The sequence below is a fragment of the Ambystoma mexicanum genome, chromosome 9, assembly GCF_040938575.1.
Source record: "Ambystoma mexicanum isolate Mex_15411 chromosome 9, UKY_AmexF1_1, whole genome shotgun sequence".
Classification (NCBI taxonomy): domain Eukaryota; kingdom Metazoa; phylum Chordata; class Amphibia; order Caudata; family Ambystomatidae; genus Ambystoma; species Ambystoma mexicanum.
In genome coordinates, this window is record NC_090931.1 from 664,976,982 (window position 1) to 664,991,893 (window position 14,912).

Here is a 14,912-nt window from a genome sequence, read left to right on the forward strand (position 1 = left end):
CGGGCTGGTCTTCTTCCACGCCAATGCAGTGGCTTAAGACTTCGATCAGCTCCTCTTCAGAGGTTGAGGCCGAATCCACGACAACCTCCTGCCCCCCCTTTTTCTTCTCCCTCGGAGGTTTCACGGGGGTCCTGTCGATGGGCTTGAAAGAGGACTCCCTCCGCGGTGGCAGGGAGGCTGAGCCCCGAAGTCGCCTCCACTGGTGTAGCCTCCACAGGCTGAGCCAGGGCCGCCGCGACTGTCTCGATAGAGGCCTTGGCAGAGTGGATCAAGGCTTTCACCACCTTAGGTGTGCTCACCGCCTTCTCCTTGGGGGGAGGGTCACCGCCTCGCTCCCCCTCCGATGGGGCCTTCAAGCTCGACCAGGGTCTCTCCAGGAGCTTCGCCGGGTGCTCGGCCTTCCTCTTGCCAGAGCGTTGGCTTGTGGTTAATGGCGCCGGGGAGGATGCGCCCTGCCTGGCAGCCGTAGAGCCTGACCGTTCGGCGCTCCCGGTGCCAGCAGACTTGCGGTGCTTGGCCTTCTGTTGGACCCCCGTCGCCGGGGCGCCCTCAAAGGTCTTAGAAGACCGCTCGGACTTCTTCTTCTTCTCGCCTGACGGGCTTTTACCTTCCAGCCAGTTGGCGAGACGCAGATGGCGGTCCTTCATGGTCCGCTCCGACATATTACCGCAAAACACACAGTCCTTCTCCACGTGCGTCTTGTCCTCATGCATGCAGTAGAGGCAAAGGGAGTGTTCGTCCTCCTTAAAGACATTCTGAAGCTGGCATCCAGGGCAGACCCTGAACAGCTTTCCGGGCGTCGAGCTTCCCTTCTCCTGGGCCATGACCGAGATGGGCCTGAGAAACTTCTGCAGTCCTCCAAAAGCGTGACTCGACGAAATCTTCACCCTTGAGGGGCGTAGAGGAATCCGACACGGGTCCCCGTTGATCGGATCAAGAAACGGTGGAGCTTGAGGCTCTTTTGACCGAAAAAAGAGAATTTTCCTATGAAAAAGCACGAAAACGCACTACAGCTCGAGAGCAATAGCATGAGGATCCCAACACATGAACGTGCGGTAAAAATCTGAAGATGGCTGCCAGAGGCGGGGCTTAGGGAGATGGCAGTCATTAGCTGTGGTCAGTATGACGCAGAGATCAGTGATTGGTTACTACTACGAAAGACAGATCAGAAACGAAACTGATACTGATTTTTCTTTACCGAGGATTCCCAGCCTGACCACGGGGAATATTCATGAGCATGTGAATCCATCCTAGACCCCATGCTGGAGAACATATGCAGTTCTGGTTGCTGGAAGAAAGGCAGAAGGCTCTAAGAGAGTAATAAAAACGGGGATGAAGGACAGTGAGGGAAAGTATTGAGAAACAATAGCATATAGTGCATGATGGAAAGAGGAAAGAAATGTAGTGATAAACCCTGCCATGGGATAGGGTGTGGGGGTCAGAAAAGGGCAGCAAAAATTGCAGGTTTTATCACTAGTAGAACTGCATGTGTACCTCTGGGGTGCTAATAGTTTTAAAATATATAATTGTTTGCACTAGAGGTGGGCTATGCACACATTGCAGAGACAACTTGGCTGTGTGGAGAGGAGTTAAGTGGGGTTGGATGGGGAGTGGAGGTGAGGTCACAGAAATCATCGGGACTATGTGGGGGAGGATGGTTGACCTGGGGAGAGAAGAAGGCAGGCCCTCGGGGTACCAGAAAAAGCAGCAGTCGCAGTGGGGAGGTGCCAGAGGTCCAGAGAGAATGCAGGCAGTAATTGGATATACACATCCACGTTCCCAACCTCCTCTTTAATAAAAGGTAATGAAATGAGGGATGGGTTCATGGAGAGGAAGGAATGCCCAGTTAGTGTTCCACTGGGGTTCATCATCAATAATGGATTACTGTACTTTGCAGAAAACAACCCCGAATTTTCACTGAAAAGGCTGACACTACCCAGCAGGCTCCTGTAGTGGTGGTAATGACCCTAAAATGATAAAATAAAGAAGCTAAAGATACCTACAAAATCATTGAAATTAAGAAATCCCTGATGTCCCAATTATTCTGTAGGCTTAGCTCTTCTGATCTGTCGATCGGTCACATTTTAGAGCTCTGCCTTTTATGTCCTTTTTCTAATTTTAACTTTGGAAAACAGTTCCCTTTTTTGTTTTGGAAAAACTGGTCACCCTAGCTTTGGGGGCAAACCCCTCAGCAATTTTCCTGCTGTATGACCCGGCTGTCTCCGTATTCAAAGTTCCACATCTATGAGTCTAAAATATACCTGTGAAGACAGAACAACCAATGCAGCCCAAAATAATATCCCAACGTGGCACGATTAAGGATTGATATGGACTGGAGCTCTCAAATGATATGTCCTTCAACTTCATCACACTATTTGGACAGTCTGAAGTAGGGGTGATTTATATGGCAGGGGAACATAATAATGACCAGACAAATGGGCAGGCGCTTGGGTTTAAAAGTAAGGAGTACACCTTTAAACGCATGGCTGGTTTCCCAGGTAAAGCCCTGTTGATACCTCAGCTCTGTGTTTGCTTGGGTCATGGACTGTAGGGCCAGCTTGTGTTTTTCTTCTTCCTTTTTAATTTTAGCTGAACAGTCCTTTTGCGCATTCATCAGGTCCTTTTTCTGGAAACAGAAGAATGAGAGCACAGTGGTTACCATTATTTTAGTTGCACTCTCTGCCTACCAACAAGACCTACCCCAAATGACTTTTTGAGCGCTTTGTCCTGTGATTTTATATGTTTTGCCCCTTTGTGTATATGTCACCGTCCTGATGCTTGCGAGCTGCTGGCGCGAATATAAACAAATAAAATAAATAAGAAGCCAGATAAAACAATGTACTATTGTGCACACCTAAGCATTATATTCAGGAGACACCTTTGACATTGAGGTGGGAGATCAAGCAAGATCCCCAATTAATTACTATGGGCCTCATTACAGGTTTGACAGTATTTTGGCAGTAATTCAGCCGAAATCCCCATGGAGTTTTCATGGACTCAAAAAATGGGGACTTACACCTCCTACCACCACTTGTAATCCTGTAGTAAATCTGCAGCACCAAGTGACAGTAACAGCAATTTCATTTAGCGGTAAGGAGCATCTACCTGTTCCACCTTACCTCTAAAGTTGTAGTACGGAAATGCGGCAATAATGCAGTGGTATTGGAGTTACCATTGAAAATACCTCTGTTGTTTCCAGCACCACTGTACTCGTAATAAGACCCTATGTTAGGATGCCCAAAGACCAAACTCAGACATGAGCTGCAACAGGCTGTGGACGCTGAGAAACAGGTAATGTTATTACACTGATCATCCTCTGAACTTACTAATGTTAATACTGTGGGTTTCAATGCACGTTTAGCGGTAAATCCGTGGAATTATTGCCACAACAATTTACAATTACTGCCATTCCATACTGCAGGATCACCATGGGATTATGAGTGGCGAAAACGTGATGTAAAACCCAATTTCTGGATCTATAAGACTGCATGGAGATTTTGTTTGTATTTATCGTTGGTGGTAATTATGCTACAGTTGATCGATGGGGTGTAAACCCATACCACAGTGGTGTGTTAAAATAGCATGAAAGTGGTGATAAATCCAATACTGCCATTTTTGCCTGTACCGCCATACTTGTAATGAGGCCCAGTATCTTTTAAGTCTGGTTCAATGAGTTACAGAGAATGAGTACGCTTTAGTAGGTATTCACTTCGTGGGGTGTCAAAGTATGTCTCCATAAATTTTTGAGAAAATGATTTCAAGTTGGAAATAATTTGAAAACGAAACACTCTGGCAATTAAAATTGACTTTCTTTATAATAATCAAGTTATTACAAACCTTGAGGTTATGTTTTCTTATAAATATGCACACACATTTTTTGCTTCATCAAGATGGCTCAAGTCTGATTCGCACTCTGGCATGGTTCAGATATATTATGCCATCATGCTAGCACATAGTCAAGTTAAGGCGAAATGGTCCATAGGGTTTGAGAAAATAACATTTCCCATTTAACCCTTCCATGGAACATTCTGAAGAACTGTCGCATTCTATTTTGGAGGCATCTGCCCCTACATGGATAATTTCAGAGTTTTTCATAGATGGCAAAATATGGGATTTTAACATAGTAAAAAAAAAAAGAACTCCGCTCAAATATCTAAAAATTGCCTACTTTGGGTTTTGAGATTTTTGCAATGCTCCTAGATGTCACCTGGATATGGTATCCTAAAAAAAACAGAGATATTCAAGTTGTAAGATTTATCCAGCTTTCATGCATGCGCAGAATAAATGTACATCTCCTATACTAAACATACGTTTACACAGGGTTGGATTGGGCCGTCGGCCAATCGGCCCGTGGCCAACGAGAAATCATAAGCCCACGCATGGGCCGGTTTTTAAATCATATGCCTGGGCCGGTTTTAGGGTGCCTGCAGTGCTGCAGGCAGCCCCTGAGCAAACTGCCGCGCACGACACCATGGCGGCGGCGCCAGCAGTGTTTATTTTACAAAACACTGGGAGCGGGCGAGCTGGGCAGGGCCGGGGTTGGCATCTGCCTCAGCCTGGCCCGCTCCCAGTAAATTCAATTGTAAGTGGCTGACCGTGGTGCGCATTTGCAACTTAAGTTGCAAATTGCTCCGCTTTGGCGCCGGGGGAGGGCAGGGCGGGAGAATTTCCCGAGCACGCCATACAACCCATGCTAGGGGAGGTTCCGGGCTGTGTGGCAGCTCCTGAGTTGAGCAACACGTCACTGGGCTCAGGAGACAGACAGCTGCTGCAGGTGACAGAGGAGCTGGTACGGAAGGAGGCACGAGATGCCAGGGGCCGTGCCTGCCGCACAGCAACACCACCAGGTATGCCCCTTACTTAGAAACACTGGTCGCTATTACTCATTTGTACAGTGCAAAGTATGGCACTACGGTCCACAGCTCAAATCTCGAGCGCACCATTCCACTCAAACAGAGCACACAGATGCGCGTTAACATGTGTTAACCGACACCACAAGATCACGCAGACACTAGGATTGCAGCGCAGCATACTGAGGGGGAGAGGTGCATTTGGCGACTGCTTCTTTGCACCACAGGGCACATGAATAGCTAATTACATTGCCGCACACTGAGGAAGTAAATCTAATTATACTGCTGCACGTCCACTCCACACTCACCCATGTGAAATGGTAACAGTGCGCTATATACGAGAACAGAACACACCTGTTGCACACAGGTTCACGAATCTGTTGTGCATTGGTGTTCTTGCAGAATGAGGCTCGTGTAGGCGGAATTGTAATGTTTCACCAGGCACGTGCATTTTGCCCAATGCAGGTGCTGCAAAAGAAAATATTTCGGCATACTCGAGGTCATACATGGTCAATTGTATTTGTGCACTCTTGAGCGATGTCACCTATACGTTCCCACTGCTGGGCAATGATATAATTCAATTGCGTGCTGCACACCGAGGTTCATGAATGGAAGATTGTACATAGAGACTCATGAATGAAGGGTTGCACAGTGAGGGATAATAATAGACCTCAACAAACCTTAATTTGATTGCCCCTCTAGTGCGAGTCCTGCACAAGACTGCAGCACAGCGAGCCTCGAGTAAATGACACTTCTGTGCTGCGCACAGAAGCGCAAGCACACACACACACAATCCAATGCAACCAAGTGACTCGTGCACATGGATTGCAATGCTGCACAACACGGCTCTGCAGCATACAAATGAAATAGTAAAGATGCTCACGTGCATACGATTGAATTGTTGCACATGCAAGCGATTGCACATAGATAATTGTATAAGTGCTTGCATAATGAATAAACCCTTATGCCTTTGCTGTGGATTCACCTTGAACTCGGATCCTTTGTTTCTCTTCTAATCCATGCTCTGTCCTTGCACGCGACGATTCCCTCTCCAATGGCCGCTGCACCAATACGGAAACATTGTGTTCTGGAACTTCCAGGCTGCCCGCTTGCACGACCCATGACTACGCACCACTGTCATGTGCACGGTCTCAGGCACTCGGGCAGATGTGAAAGCGAGAGTCCTAGGGAGGAGTATGTCCCATGTAATGGCGTGGGCCGGTGCCTGCATTGGTTGGTCCGTGGAACATTGTTATGCCTGTAAGTGGACATTGCAGCCTAGGAGATTGTAAATAAGGCTCTGCCAACTGCTGTGTGCCGTGTCTTATAGTCTTTACAAATGTTGAACCTCATGTTTCTAGTGTGCACAGGCTGTCTCAAATAACACCGAGTGTGACGTATGGAAGGGATTCTTTGAGTAGCCCCGGAATTATGATAACACGAGTAACAGTATTTAAAGTGATAATAGAAATCTAGATAAAGGTAAAATGGCTAATCTGCTATATAAGAATGGCAGATTATGACTCCTCCAGCGAGCCTGGTGAGCTGGATAGAGGGAGAAAGGGAGGGGTATGGGCGAGGAGAGATGGAGGAAGTAGGAGCCATAGGTTGTGGAATACGGGTGTAGCAGGGACTGAAGAAGACATATGAAAGGTGAGCACTAAAGATGTTTATTTACTTTTGTGCAGCACCTGTATATGAATGTGCATATTTGCGGCCATTTCATATTTGATTTATGTCAGTTCGATTTAGAAAGTGGCAAAGTGGCAACCAGATTGACTTACCTTTTCAGGCAAGTTCAAAATAAAGTTTGGGTGGCACATGGTCCTAATATCGAAGAGAAAGAAATGTGCCTCGCAGCTGTGGACCCCGTCACAGAAATGTATGCAAAGTTAAGTTATTTTATGAGTTGTGCTGTAATTTAACAGACACATGTCCCGGGAGGATAGCTCAGAGGCAACATGCTCGCCTTGGCAACAAGACGACACGGAGCACCACAGGTTCCATCCCCTGGTCCGCACTTAGAAACCTCTGGGTATTAAGCGTGTTATAAATAACCTATCATATCATATCATGAACCCTCAATAAGTAGCATTTTCTGTAAAGTTGTGAATTGGTGTGATTCACGGATGATGGTTTGAGGGCCACTTTTTTTTAGGCGAGGGGTGGGCCACTTTTTGAGACGAGGGGTGGGCCACTTTCTTTTGGGTGACCGGGCCTATTTCTTGTCCCAGTCCGACCCTGCGTTTACATGTATGAAATGTACATTTCTGGGCTGACTGGTGTGAATTTCCATTTGTAAAGGAGACGGATAAGAGTTGTACATTTTGTACATGTGTGAAATGTGTACCTAAACGGCTCCTATACGTATAAAAAGTGGTGTGCAGTCATAATATCGGGAAAAAAAAGTCGAAAGTCATAATCTCGAGAAAAAAAAGTCGCATAATTAATTTTTTTATTTACATTTATTTTTTGGCTCTAGCATGTAAAAAAAAAAAAGGTAAAAAAAAAAGGTAAAAAAAAGGTGGGAGTATGGGGGGCAACCCCCCATTTCGAATAAAAAACGTCATAAACAAAAATTTGATACGTTTTTTTTCAAGGTTTTGACTTTCGATTTTTTGTTTTTCGATGTTATGACTATAAACCATAAAAAGTCACATTAAATTCTATTTCAACATTCACTTAGTTGTGAGTTTTCAACGTATGAGATGTGTATAGATATTTCATGAGTTTACAACAAACACGTATACCCTACTCAAGACTGATCTTCCATAAAAATATGCACCTGATGCTCAAATGCTAGACACTTACACACCACACACTCTTATGCCACGCACCCATATGGCAACACTCTTACATCATGCACTCCTACGACTTACAAAATTACAGCGCACACACTTATGACATCCGATCTTACACAATGCACCCATCCAGCATACACTTGTACGCCAAGCATCTATATGAAATACACCTTTAAAAGGCACACACTTTTATGCTATGCACTAATAAGACATTGGGGCTCATTCAGAGCCTGCCGGTCCGGAAACAACGGTGCTGGTAAGCTTACCGGCACCATTGTTTCTGGACCGAAATATTACAGGTTCGCCTGCCGGAGCCGCTGTGCTCGACAGGTCTGACCCTGCCGGGCACAGCGGCCATGGTAGGCAGACTGTCACGGTAGCACCGGTACCGTTAACAATGGTGCCGGTGCTTCCGTGGTCCCCACTCCCATAGAGTCCTATGTGACTATGGGAATGGAGACACAATGTACCGGCGCCTGACTTTCCGGTCCGCCAGGGTTGTAATTCCCCGGTGTTACCTGGAAGTCAGGCGCCGGTAAAAATGTACGGGTCTGGCGGCGACCCGCCGGTGTCACCGGCACAGTTACCGCCGGACCCGTAATGAGGCACATTCACTCTTTCACCATGCACCCATATGGCATACACTTACCGCACTCATCTATACAACATACACTCTTATACCACACACCAGATGTTCTCTGGCCATGCACACATCACACTCTTTTATGCTACACACTATTAGGACAAGCACCCATACGACATTCACTCTTAGGCCATGCACCCACATGACATACACTCTTATGCCATGCTCTCTTGCACTATGCACTTCTATGCAATGCACCCATACGACATATACTCTTACACCACACAACCATACCTTAAACACACTTGTGCCAGCTACTCTTATGCCACATACCCATACAACATACTCTCGTATGCCACACACCAATATGACATGGCACCCTTACAACACACACTCTTATGCCACACACTTACACCATGCACTCTTATGCCATGCCCCCATATCACATACATTCTTACGCCATGCACCCATACAAAATACACTCTCAAGCCATGCACCCATATAATGTTTACTCTTATACCATACACTCTCACGCCATGCACTTTTATACCAGGCACCCATACAACATACACTCTTGTATCACACATTCTTACAATAGGCACCATTATGCCATGCACCCATATGACATGCTTATGTCACTGACAATTACATCATTTACTTATGCTATGCACTCCAGCCACTATTATGCAATGCAACACACTTACATGCCACATGCCCATATGGCATACATCCTTACACTACACACTCTTACGCCATGCATCCAACGAACAAGTTACTCTCTTACCTGGTAACGTTCTTTCGATGGGATGGTCCGACTACATATTCCATATCTATGACGTAATCACCACAGCTGTGCTGCTTCGGGAAATCTTTCGGCGTCTGCGTCGATACGCCGCCCTCGAGGACCTCCTCCGACGGCCGACGTCACTGGATGTTATAAGTAGGACGCACGACGCCCGTAGCCTCAGTTGTGGTTTTTTCCCAGAACGTGTGACACCAGTCTTCTGCCTGTCTGACCACACAAAGCCTTGCAGAAACGTAAGCTGCAATCGCATAAGAAATTCTGTAGCGGGGAAGGCAAGGAGGGAGCGATATGGACTACGTCGTTGGCCCATCCTATTGAAAGAACGTTACTAGGTAAGAGAGTAACTTGTTCTTTGAAGGGATTGGGTCCTCCGACGTATTCCATATATATGACAGACTCCCAAAGCAGTACCAACGTAAGGAGGTGGGAAAAAGAATTTATAAGATAGAAATTTAGAATGCCCAATCAAATTGCAGAGTAAAGGACCGCCTTGCGAAGGCCAGATCCTGCCCACAGATACAATCGAGGGAGTAGTGACGTACAAAAGTATGGACCGAAGCCCAGGTGGCTGCATCACAGATGTTACGAATAGGAGCACCCCTCTGCAGGGCAGTAGAGGCAGCCATACCCCTGGTAGAATGGGCCCGCAAGCCTATTGGAGGGTCCTTACCCGCCAAGCGGTAACAATCAGAAATTTCCAGGATAATCCATCGAGACAAAGTCTGCTTAGTAACAGCTTGTCCCAAATGCCTTCCAGCGTATTCAATAAAGAGTTGATCGTCCACTCTGACCCGGGACATGCGTGAAATATAAAAGCTTAAAGCTCTCCTAGGATCCAGCCTATGGAGCCTCTCCTCTTCCTTACCAGGATGCGGAGGAGGATAAAATGCCGGAAGAATAACCTTCTGGCTTAAATGAAATTCCGACACCACCTTCGGAAGAAAGGAAGGACGAACTCTAAGGACAACCCTGTCCTTGTGAAAGACAGTGAAGGGTGGCTTAACTGAAAGTGCCTGTGACCACAACTAAAAATACAGTTTTAAGAGTAAACAGTCTCAAAGGGCAGGAATGCAAAGGCTCAAACGGAGCACCCATTAGAAACTTGAGAACAAGGTTCAAATCCCAACCGGGCACCTGGAAAGGTGACAGAGGGAACACATTAGTGAGCCCTTTTAGAAACTGAGAAATTAAAGGAATTTTAAAATAAGAACACTCTTCAGATGAGCGCTTAAATATGGACAGCGCCGCCAGGTAACCTTTAACGGTACCCACTTGCAGGCTCTTGTGGGCCAAAGAAAGCAAAAAAGACAGAACCACAGGAATGACACATGAAAAAGGATACACATTCTTAACCCTGCACCAGTCGTAGAACTTTCTCCAACGGCAACAGTACAGGGACTTTGTTGCCGGCCGTCTGGCCGAAAGCAACACCTCCATCACGTCTTCAGGGAGGTCCCAATCCTTATACCTAAACCTTTCAGAAGCCAAGCGTGAAGATTGAGGGATCTGACCTCTGGATGGAGAACCTGACCCCCCTCCCGTGAGAGCAGATCATCTCGGTAGGGAAGACGACGTGGAGGGCAGATGGACAAGTCGAGAAGGTCCGGGTACCACATCCTCCTGGCCCATGCCGGAGCAATGAGCATCATCCGGGAACCGAACCTCCGTAACCTCTGCAGCACTTGCGGAATGACGGGGACTGGAGGAAACGCGTACAGCAGTGGGAATGACCACTCCACCACGAACGCGTCTCCGAAGGCTCCTCTTGGAGCAAATTCCCGTGAGCAGAACCTTTCGCACTTCCGGTTGACACTGGAGGCGAAGAGATCCACTTGAGGGGTCCCCCAAAGGGCGAAGATCTCCAGGAGAATCTCCTGAGCCAACTCCCACTCGTGAGAGATCGCGCTCTGCCTGCTCAGAGCGTCCGCGGTCTCGTTTTCTTCTCTGGCCAGATGAACTGCCGAGACCGACATTTCCTGCTGGATTGCCCAGAACCAGAGCTGCATCGCCTCCCTTCACAGAGGAAGTGACCCTGCCCCCCTTTTTGTTGAGGTAGTGCATGGCCACTGTGTTGTCCGTCAGAATCAGGACATTCTTTCCTCACACAGTCGGCAGAAAAGCCTTCAGGGCAAGCCTGACGGCCCGCAGCTCCAACAGATTAATATGGAGTCTGGAATCCGACAGAAACCAACGACCGCTGACTGTCAACTCGTTGGCATGAGCTCCCCATCCCGTGAGGGATGCGTCCGTCACGATCGTCACCTCCTGCCAGGGTAGCCAAAATGGATCCCCCTTCATCAAATTGCCTTCGATGGCCCACCACAGAAGGTCCTGGGTGACAGAGGGTGGCACCTGAACGGGGTCCGACATCTTGCCGGAGGACTGAGACCACTGGAGCTTGAGTGCCCATTGCAAAGATCTCATCCGCAACCTGGCCTCTGGCACCAGAAGAATGCAGGATGCCATGAGGCCGAGCAATCTCAAGAACTCGAACGCAGGGAGACTCTGGGCATGTTGGAACTTTTGCACCATCTGCTGAATGTGATGAGCCCTCCCCTGGGAAGGAAAACACTGCCCCAGGGACGTGTCGACCACTGCTCCGTGTACTGGAGCCGCTGAGTTGGCGTCAAGTGGGACTTCTTTAAGTTGAGGGAGAAGCCCAGCTTGTGGAGGGAGTGGCAGGTGACGGACAGATGACCAAGGACTTGCTCAGGAGAGCGCACCCTGATCAACCAATCGTCCAGGTAGGGGTAGACGTGAATCCCCCCTTTCCTGAGATGTGCTGCCAGCACTATCATGAACTTGGTGAAGACCTCGGGCGGAGGTCAATCCGAACGGCAGGACCCGAAACTGAAAGTGCGAGTCGCCAACCGCGAACCTCAGGTACTTCTTGTGCTTTGGATGGATCGGCACATGAAAATAAGCGTCCTTGAGGTCGAGAGACACCAACCAGTCCTGAAGATGAAGGGCCTGGAGGACTTGAGAAAGAGTAACCATCTTGAACTTGTCTTTCCTGAGGAGTTTGTTCTAACCGTGCAAGTCCATGATGGGTCTCAATCCCCCGTCTTTCTTCGAAATCAAAAAATAAGGGGAATACCATCCCTTGTTCCTCTCCGCTACAGGCACCAGTTATATGGCACCCTTCTCCAGCAGGGATTGAATTTCCTGCGCAAGGAGTGGATCTGGACTCTTCAAAGAGAGGTTCCCTGGTGGATTGTCATGAGGCCTCTGCTGGCAAGGAAGACAGTAGCCGTGGGCTATGATCTCCAGAACCCACAAATCTGAAGTAATGGCATGCCATTCGACAAGATGCTGCGCCAGCCTTCCCCCAACCGGCGAACTATGGGACATGGCCTCATGACTGAGCTGAAGCGGCTGCGGCGTTGCCTGAGGGCAAAGAGACAACAGCCCGAGCGGCCTTGGCACCTCGAGTACCTTGTTTTCCACCTCTGGCACTCCTACGGTAGCCCCTTTGACTAGCAGCACCTTTCGCTTTACCAAAGGATGAGTAATAACAAAAGGAACCTCCCCTCCATTGCTGTCCCCTAGGACGAAAAGGCGGAGGTTGGCGAACTGCAGCGCCCAACGACTTCGCTGCAGCTTTTGAGGTCTGCAACCTCTCAAGGCTCTCGTCAGCCTTGCTGCCAAAAAGATGGACACCATCAAAGGGCATGTTGAGGAGCCGGGCTTGCACATCAGGAGCAAACCCTGACTTCTGCAACCACACAAACCTGCGCATTACGGTGCTCGCCGCCATGGACCGGCTGACGCAATCTGCCATGTCCAAACCCGACTGAACGGCCTCACACATGGCATCCTTGCCATCCTGGACCATAGCAAGAAAACCATCCCGTTCGTCCCCTTCGGGAATATGTTCAGCCGCTAAGGAAACACAGTGCGTGAAACGTGACAAGGCACATATGGAGTTGGCATCCTGAACAGCCATACCCCCCTGAAGAAAACACTTTCTTTGCCCAACCATCAAAACGCTTGTCGTCCCCATCAGGAGGGATGGTAGGATACGACGCCTGCTTTGCTGGGGGCGTAGCCGCCAGCACCACCAAACTCTCCAGAGTGGGGTGCTTGGTCAAGTAGCAGGGGTCGCTACTGGCTGGGCGGTATTTTCGCGGCAAAGACTTGCCCACTGCTGGGAGACTCTCCGGAGCAGTCCAAGCCGCCGCCACCCTTCTCTGTAGAGCCATATGGAACAGCAGTACCGGGTCAGTTGGTGGACCTTAGTCGAGTATATCTGCAAGGTCATCCTGAAGAAAATCCCCTGGGGGAGCAGACCACCCCAAGTACTCAGTGACCCTTGACATAAGGCGCCGGTACGAGGAGTCGGCATGGGTGCCAGGCTCAGGCCTACAAAACTCCACCTCCAGAGAGGTGTCCAGACCACTTGCGTCGTGCAGTGACTGACGCAGGTCCTCAATCTGACTATGTGCCAAGAGAATCTCATCTGGCACCGTATCAGGAACCATGCCATCATCAGAGCCCTCATCCACCTCCGAAATGTAATCAAGATGGTGGAAAGTGGGCACAGAATGGGGAACAAAGCCATGCCTGGCCTTGGCCAAAGCCTTTCTAGGGGTTTCCACCGTGCCACGGGGAACCTCTGACAAAACAGCCTCGAAAGGCATCGAGTGAATCGGCATTGAGCACGGCGCTGACAGCATCGACGGCTTCGACACAGGCCTCGAGGGCGGAGCCCCAAGCGTGTCCTTCGACAGCCTGGGCGCCGATGGCGTCGACGACTTCCTCGGAGGTGGAACCTCGAGAGAGTCCGTCGATGACCTCGGCGCCACCGGCGTCGACGTCTTCTTCGCAGACTTCACAGGAGCACACGGTCTCGAGGGCGTCGAGGACCGGGACCTGGAACGGGCATGACTAGAACGATTCCCCTTGTCCGAGCGGGACCTATCCCGCGAATCGTGCCGACCACCCAAGCCCTAATGCGTACGAGCGGTGTCTCTAGTACGGTTCCGCCCGACCCCACTCGGTGGCGCGGACGGACTGGTGCCCTGCGATTCAAGAATCGCCAGCATTTTCTTACCGAAGGAAGCCCATTCCTCCGGAGTCGCATGCTTGGTGGGATAAACTACCCGCCGACAGGCGACCGATGACGGTGCTTCCGGGAGTGCCTCGAAGAGGCAGAGGAGTGACGGGACCCACTCCGGGACCGAGACCCCCTAGACTTACGACGACGATGCGGAGAGTCGCCCCTCGAATCGTCCGTTGAAAGCCCAGTGGACCTCGACTTCCGGGGCTTAGACACCTTACCGACCAACAGTTTCTTCTTGCGCTACCGCAAGGCTTTGGACGTAAGCGACTGGCAGTCGACACAATCATCCGTGTCGTGGGCCTCCCCGAGGCACCAGAGGCAGGCGTTGTGCGAGTCCTTCACAGACATCTTGGACCCGCAGTCCCCGCATTTCTTGAAGCCCGGACGCGGGGTGGAAGAAGAGGAAGACATCTCGAAAACTTCTTACAAACGAACAGGTTCGAAGAACCGAAAGAACAGAAACTCCAAAGAGTCGAGGCGCGCCGAGATCTCCGAAGCGAACACATTCGCAGAAAAAACAGAACTGAGGCTACGGGCGTCGTGCGTCCTACTTATAACATCCAGTGACGTCGGCCGTCGGAGGTCCTCGAGGGCGGCGTATCGACGTCATCAACGCAGGATGCCGAAAGATTTTCCGAAGCAGCACAGCTGTGGTGATTACTGTCATAGATATGTAATACGTCGGTGTAAAGACTGGTAGGGGGTGTCTGTACTTCCGCTCTCTATATGGTTGAGGAGAGGCACAGAGGACCCCAGCCAAGATTCTCTATTATTGGTACGTGGTCGAGCAATCAAGGCCTAGCTTCTCAGG

General features: G+C 49.4%; 1 protein-coding gene across 1 annotated transcript in view; it reads right to left on the reverse strand.

Annotated features, from left to right (window-relative positions):
* FLACC1 (flagellum associated containing coiled-coil domains 1) overlaps positions 1–14,912 on the reverse strand; it is a 356,560-nt gene that overhangs the window by 5,749 nt on the left and 335,899 nt on the right. Inside the window, exon 14 of the mRNA XM_069615462.1 lies at positions 2,517–2,626. Coding sequence (XP_069471563.1) covers positions 2,517–2,626 — 110 coding nt within the window. The remainder of the gene's footprint in view (positions 1–2,516; positions 2,627–14,912) is intronic.